This window comes from Onychomys torridus, unplaced genomic scaffold, assembly GCF_903995425.1.
Source record: "Onychomys torridus unplaced genomic scaffold, mOncTor1.1, whole genome shotgun sequence".
Classification (NCBI taxonomy): Eukaryota; Metazoa; Chordata; class Mammalia; order Rodentia; family Cricetidae; genus Onychomys; species Onychomys torridus.
This window is the reverse complement of record NW_023412685.1, coordinates 7,550-15,420: the sequence shown is the minus strand read 5'-3', so window position 1 is coordinate 15,420 and position 7,871 is coordinate 7,550. Positions and strand designations below refer to the sequence as shown.

Sequence of the window (7,871 nt, the reverse complement as noted above, 5' to 3'; positions counted from 1 at the left end):
ATATAAGTATGCTGCTAATCTCCAGGAGAAATTTTAGTCTCAGCACATGGAAGATCACAGCAGTCTACTCACATAGACTTAAAGTCTCTGGGGGAAAACTTGGGTGTGGTTAGAAGATAAGACTGCTGGGTCAATTCATGAGCCTGGTGACAGGTTCTCAGTATCTGTCTGTTTGTCACTCATGGGTCACTCTTGGTACTGCTAAAAAATGACTAAACATTGACATGTCCAAATACAAAACTTTCTGTGCATGTTTTTGTTTATGAGAACATATGTTGATTTTTTTCCCAAGGCAGATTTTCATTTATAGTATCAGAAATGACTCTGCCATTGTCACCATGGTTAGATCCTGAGGAATTGCTAGGGAACCTACAGATCTTGTCACTGTTTGTGACTTATTGGAGCTGATTCTGCTTTTCTCTAGGTAGTACTTCTGATGTCAACACTTGGCCTGGTGAAGCCCTCAGAGATCTGGTCCTTACCTGCACTACCTCTGGTTTTTCCATCACACTCTGGTACATACTCAAGTTGGGTTTGCCACAGGTGAGAAGCTGTACTGTTGGGAGAAATAGGTTATTATGAAGTCACAAAAACCAGTCATTCTTATTCAGCTTCATCTTCAGCTCCAGAAAACCATCTAAGTAAGAGATGTCCTCAAGGCTGTCTTCTGTGATGAACACACTTGACAGAAAAATCTCCCTGCAATGTGCTGTCAGAAAGAGCATTGGAGTTCATCTCAAGCAGGGGGCGCACAGGACCCAGGAACTGGGGCTCAGCCCAGGAGCAGGTGCAGAGGGTGGCTTAAGCTTTGTTTTATTGGGGATTTGGTCGTTAAGGGTATTTGAGCTTCAGGAATCTGAGCAACATTTTGTAAAATAGTGTCCCAGGAGTATCCTGCTGATATCAGAGGTATGCATATTCCTGACATTCACTGATGTGGGATGGACAGCAGTATACAAAGCTTTGTGACAGTGTCTGATGGGGCAGGATGGCCAATGCAACTTCTCAGCATCACAAATATAATTGAACCTAAGGAAGTGCAAGTGATCCTTGAACCCTTGAAGTGTGGTTCACTTTAATGAACATGGGTGTGGTGAACTAGAACCTCAATGGGATGGAAGAACTTTGCCTGCACAGGTGTCACAGTAAAGCAGGAGCTGGCCTTGTTCTAAGAAATACCATTCCTCATGATTACATAAACTAGATTTTGTGGCTGTGAATACAGGGATAGTCACAAAAGCAACAGCACCACATTTGTGCTCTTTGGCCATAGTCCCAGAGCACACAGGCTCTCACTGTGGACTGAAATCAGACCATCCTGGTAGCAGCAACAGTAGATAAGTTCATTAGTAGGAGCAGGGCTGATGGAGAGCTAGTGACTGAAATGATCATGACATCCTTTCTATATGTGGTGTCCATTCCAAGGTTTCAGCTGCAGCAGTCTGGAGTTGGACAAAGAACTCCTGGAGATTCAGTAAAGTTTTCCTGCAAGGACTTTAACTCAGATAGCTTCCCCATTTCCTATATGAGTTGGGTAAGGCAGACCTTAGACCTTAGCTTGAAAATCTTGGATGGATACTCACAAGAGTTGGCCCAACAAAATACAGACAGACATTTCAGGACAGAGCCTCACTAGATGCAGACACAATATCTAACACAGTCTACCTGGAGCTCAGCAGCCTGACACCTGAGGACTCTGCCAACTATTACTCTGCAAAGAGTACTATCATAGCACCTATCTGAGGTGCTGCTTTGGGGGTGGTGAGTATAGCGAAGAGCAACCGGAAGACGTTCTCAAAACTTGTGTTTAAGTACTGAGGAAAGGAACAACAGACTAAGGGTTAGTTCTACTACGTGAAGAACTTTCTAGTCACACTGCACGCAAGATTCAGAGAGCAGGAGTTTTAAATTAGTGAACTTGATTAACCTTTTCTCCTGTTGATATCAGTGTGAGCATGTGTCTATTACCATAACTGAGTCAATACTTCGGAGTAGGAATGTTTGATTACATTTCATATCAATGCCTAATTCCTAGATGACCAATGTTGCTGTTGAATATTTATTAACATGTTTTATTCATCACACAAGTTTACATTTATCAGCTTTTAGGTATAGGCTCTGAGATTAGGCAGTGATCACTGTTTCCTCATTCATAGTCTTTCCCAGTCTCAATATCTTGCCCTGTAATCATAGTCTGCTACAGAACAGGAACACAGTGAAACAAGACATTCTTCTCCAGACTTTGGGATATATTGGTGTCACAGTCATACTTGGTTTTTTGCTGAAAGCTGTATAGTAGTTAGTGTTGCTGATTCATGGCATTTTTTCACAGAGTAATGGGCTGCATAGTTTGTCTGTAACTTTCTTCAGAGGTAAGTTACAGAGTGGAGACTCCAGAGATGCCCAGAAACATCTCTAAACTGAATATTCCTGTATCTTAGATATCTGGCCACTGAGGAATCTGTGTGCATCAATATGTGAGAATTACAATGAGACATGAGTCCATTTCTAAACACAATCCTCCCTGTGGAGGGCCTCAGGAATTATGCAAGTTGTGCTCAGGTCTGTAAGTGACGTTTAGAAGAGTAAAATACAGCACAGTTGCAGAAGAAATTTGTGGAGGTTTATGATCAATACAAACAGGGACCAGCCAGAGTAGAAGTATAAATATTACACAGAGTAAAGGGAGAATCATAAAAAAAACTAGAAATCAATATGTGATGTATTAATGGAGAACTGCTCACTTTCATATTTGTTGCAAAAGAGCAGCACATATTATAATACTAGTATTACTTCAATTCCAGAGAATAAGCTCATAGTATCTATTTCTACTCTCAAAGTGCCCAGAATTTTGTGAATGGATTATATTTTAAGAGGAGAAAGTCTCCAAACTATTCAAATAGACATGCACTTCTGTCCATTGTAACCTATGATAGCCATCAGCATCCCATATACTGAAGTATAAAATGTGGCTTTTTAGACATTACTTAGCCCAACAGAGATTCTGAAATGTCCATACAAAACCACACAGTATCTTCAATTGTAGGGATAAGTTTTCTTCTATAAGAAGAAGAGGGTGTTCTCTTGTGAACTGACAGTCAGCAAGATATCATATCAATTATAACCAGTGATAGAAGAGAATACATTCATCAGACAGGTCCTAGATCCCTCTGTCCTGAAACATTAGGTGCCTCTGATTCATAACCTAAAATTAGAGCAAAATATACATGAACAGCATGAATTTATGTAGTGTGCATATTTGTTTTAATATTGTAGCTATACTTCAGACATTTAAACACATATGTACACATACCATTAAGTAGTGCTATTGGATTGTCCCATTCCTGGGAGCATATTTCATATCCATGAAAATGATCAGCTTCTTAATAGCTTAACTAACACATACCCTGTCCAAGAATAAGAGGATTGTGATCTTGGAAAGGTAGACATGGAGAGATAAAGCTGTGTAAGGACACATAACTCCACCCATGAGGATCTTCATCAAGGAGATCTCCTCTCTCCTCTCATTCCTTTAAATGCATCAATACAGTGTGGGGAACAGATTGAGTCACAAAGTATATTTGCTTCATTTCTATTTCTTTCTTTATGTGAGTATATTTTCTGGATTTGTTAAACTTTCTGTGAGTGACACAGTGGGTCCTCCTCTTTCTCCTGACCCCTTTATCTGCATGTCTCAGGAATTCGTACATGGATACATTGGGGCTGCATCTGAGCTGAAGACTCATTGTGCTTTTCTGACATCAGATGCTCTGTCTCAGGTGTGTCTGAAGAATGTAGTCTCCTGTTGTTCTTTCCTGTTGTCACCAAATTACAAGTGAGAACTGCTGAAGTTGTAACCAACTGTCACCAGGGAGGATCCTGGCATTGAGAGGGGAATTGATGACAGTATGAAAACATCTTTAAAAAGCCAGAAATCAATATGTGATGTATTAAAGGAGAATTTTTGCTTACTTTCATATTTATTGCAACAGTTCTGTGCATATTATAATCCAAATTTTACTTCAATTCAGAGAATAAGTTCATAGTATCTATTTCTATTCTCACAGTTCCTAGAATTTTGTGAATAGATTGCATTTTAAGAGGAGAAACTTTCAGTACTATTTAAGCAGACATGCACTTCTGTCCATTGTAACCTATGATAGCCATCAGCATCCCATGTACTGAAGTATAAAATGTGGCTTTTTAGACATTACTGGGGATGATTGGGGGCTATAGACGGTAGAGGATGGGGAATGAGAACATGAGGGAATGGGATGGTCAAGCTGGGGGAGGGATGGAGTGGGAGAGCAATGAAAATGGTATCTTCATAGAGGGAGCCATTATGGAGTAAGGGAGAAACTTAGTGCTAGAGAAATTCCCAGGAATCCACAAGGATGACCCCAGTAGACTACTAGTAATAGTGGTGGGGTACTTGACCTGACCTAACTTGATATTCAGATTGGTGAATACCCTAATAGTCACTATAGAGCTTTCGTCTAGTAACTGATGGAACCAGGTGCAAAGATTCACAACCACGCACCCGGCCTAGCTCCAGGAGTCCAGCTGAAGAGAGAAAAAGGGGATTATATGATCAAGGGGGTTCAGGAACATGACAGAGAAATCTACAGAGACTACTGAACTAGTCAAAGGAACTCATGATCTTTAGACCAACAGCTGTGGAACCTGCATGGGACCAGACTAGACCCTCTGCATATGGGAGATAGTTGTGTAGCTGGGTCTGTTTGAAAGGGCACTGGGAGTGTGTTCAGGATCTATCTCTGGGGCATGAGCTGGCTTTCAGGATCTCAATACCTCTGGTTTGACACCTTGCTCCCCCCGCAAGAAAGCAGAGAGGGGCCTGGTCCTGCCTCAACTGAATGACCAGGCTTTGAAATCCACCATGGGAGAACTTACCCTATTGGATGAAGGGATGAGAGGTGGGTCCAGGAGGAAGGTTGGGGGCAGCGGGAGGAGGGATAAGGAGGGATCTGTGGTTGATAAAGAAAATGAATTTAAAAAATTAAAAAAAAAGACAGTGTACCTTCTGTGTAAGCCATGACAAACAAACCTGCAGGGAAGCTCAGAACCAGCAGGGGGCACAATGGAGCCAAGAATCTCCAGAAGAGTGATGAGGTTGATGTGGAGGGGACTCACAGATCTTTCCCATGTCCTCTCCTGCACTGTTCTCACCACTAAAGATAGTATAACAAATTTTAAACATATAACATGGATGGAGAGAAACTCCTGAGGACCCAAATCAGGCTGAGGATCCATTGGCATTTGATGATGGATGAGGAAAATACAATACATTTTCTTTGGAAGATTACTGGAGGTTTCCTAAGCCCCCACCTATGTGTATATAGATAGCATTGACTAGACTCATTGTGTTATTAGCTAATGAAACAAAAGTAGTCAGGAAGTTGGGAGAGAGACTTATTGGAAAGTCCCAAGGGGAACATGTGGGGCATAGTGGATGTAGATATGATCATAATGTATTTTATATATGGATTAAAATTTCAAGCAATACAAATTATTAAATGTAAAAATAACAATTATAAGTTTATAATTTTCATAAATTTGTGTTTTGTACAGTGAGTATATTTCTCCATAACCTCTACCCTTCATTTTCCTTCCTCTTCTACTTTACCTTTATTCTACTAGACATTTTCACATACACTTCATCATGAATTTGTATTCATAGTTGATTGTAAGTATGAAATATCTAAGAACTACTAATGAGAGTCTCATTTGCTGTTTGCATTTCTGAGATGGTCTTAATCATTTATCTCTAGTTTCATCCAATATTCTATAACTGATATATTTTCCACATTACTTGCAGATGAAAAACTTCTGTTGTTTTATTTATATAAACATGTCTTCTTGATGAAATTATCTGATGACAGTATGTAGCTTATTTCCCTAATTTAGGTATTGTGATGTTGCTACAATAATAATTATTGTGCAAATATTTCTGAAGTATATTTACTTTTGGACATTTGGATGAGTTTTTTGATATATAATCTGTTGGAATGGCAAATGTTAATTGCATATATCTGACAGGAGGCTGTAAACTCTCATAACTTAGCAGGTTATAAATTTCCCATCACTATCATTATCATAACCACTATCTGTACATCAGTCTGACATCCTTTCACAAAGTGTAGCGTCTTTCTCAGGCATGAAATCTATTGAGAGCTCATGTCCCGATGTTACATTCTCAGCATCTGTAGTGGGCTAAGGGAAGGAGCATGTTATGTACTTCCTCAGAGAGGATTAGGAATTAGCACTCAACATCCTGTTGCCTGACCCAGGTATCCTCTACCACTCTCTTAGCTAGGTGGACTAGGTACTTATCTAAGAAGTACCCTGCTCATGAATATGCAAATTACTTGAGTCTGTGGTGGTAAATTCAGGAAGTCCACACCCCAGAACAACATATGATCAGTGTCCTCTCCACAGTCACTGAGCAAACAGGTCCTCACCATGGGATGGAGCTGGATCATTCTTTTCCTCCTGTCAGTAATTACAGGTGATGGACTTTCCAGTTCCAATCCTGAAGAAGGAACAGGGCCTGAGGTGACAATGACATCCACTCTGCCTTTTTCTCCACAGGTGTCCACTCCCAGGTCCAGCTTCAGCAGTCTGGTCCTGGGCTGGTGAAACCTGGTTCCTCAATGAAGTTGTCCTGCAAGGCTTCTGGCTACACCTTCACTTACTATGATATAAACTGGGTGAAGCAGAGTCCTGGACAGGGCCTGGAGTGGATTGGAAGGTTTTATCCTGGAAATGGTAATACTAAGTACAATCAGAAGTTCCAGGGCAAGGCCACACTGACTGCAGACACATCCTCCAGCACAGCCTACATGGATCTCAGCAGCCTGATATCTGAGGACTCTGCATTCTATTACTGTGCAAGACACACAGTGCTTCAACCACATCCTGAGTGTGTCAGAAACCCTGCAGGATCAGGAAGCTGTCCTGGGTCTGAGATGACAGAGATGATTAGCTTGGAGACTTTCTCAAAAATCATTATTCTGACTGTCCCTTTGTCTGTCATTTCACAGGCTTGTAGGATCTTTGTCAACTTTTCAAAAGGACTGCTGGGAATAAGGTGATCCTGATTCTAAATGCACCTAGAGTACACCATGCCTTGACCAGCTGTTTACCAGTGACCACCTCCACTGACATGATTCTTTTTAAAGAAACTAAAATAAGACAAACTGTAGCAATTCATTACAATATAAATACTTCTTCCATCTAAGGGACTGGAACTATTGCTGGAATAGCTGTGAATGAGCTATAATGTGATTCAGGACAGTAAAAGACAAATTAACAGCATGTGCACAAACAATGACCCTTCTTTCACAGTACAGTTTGGTTTCCCTAAAACAAGCACAGGCAGTTGTTGGAGGGGGTGCCCATAGATTTGTGATGGATGTTTTAACCTCTGCTATGAAATCTAATTTATGTCTTTAGTTATTGATACATTTCATCATGAATTGCTTTTGGAAGTAGTAATCAAATCTCTTATTGTTTGAGAATTAGGAATAGAGTTGGGTGTCACATTGTGGAGTCTCCAGGGTGTGGAGTCTGCTACTTTGGCAACAATGGGGGCTCCTGCTCACACAGCACTGGGGAAAGAACAGTGGGATTCCAAGCTGGGAATGTAGAGACCTGATCCTGTCATCAGCAGCAGCCCTGGCTACTCATTCCACTGTTTCCTGAAATTGGATTCTCTTTGTCACCACTTCTAGATAGACATTGACTGGACCAGTGAAAATGGATCTTACATTCTGCAGGTGTTTTAGAGAGAGATTTACTATACTGAGGATGATTAGCAAGTTTTTGTCTATATTATTTCTGTAAATGGC

At 40.7% G+C, this 7,871-nt stretch overlaps 1 gene segment (V, D, J or C); it reads left to right on the top strand.

The window, feature by feature from the left end:
* The first annotated feature begins 6,483 nt into the window (after window positions 1–6,483).
* Window positions 6,484–7,115, top strand: LOC118575766. The segment is given in 2 exon segments: window positions 6,484–6,529; window positions 6,613–7,115. Coding segments are annotated over 2 exon segments (549 nt in total).
* Window positions 7,116–7,871: the final 756 nt, after the last annotated feature.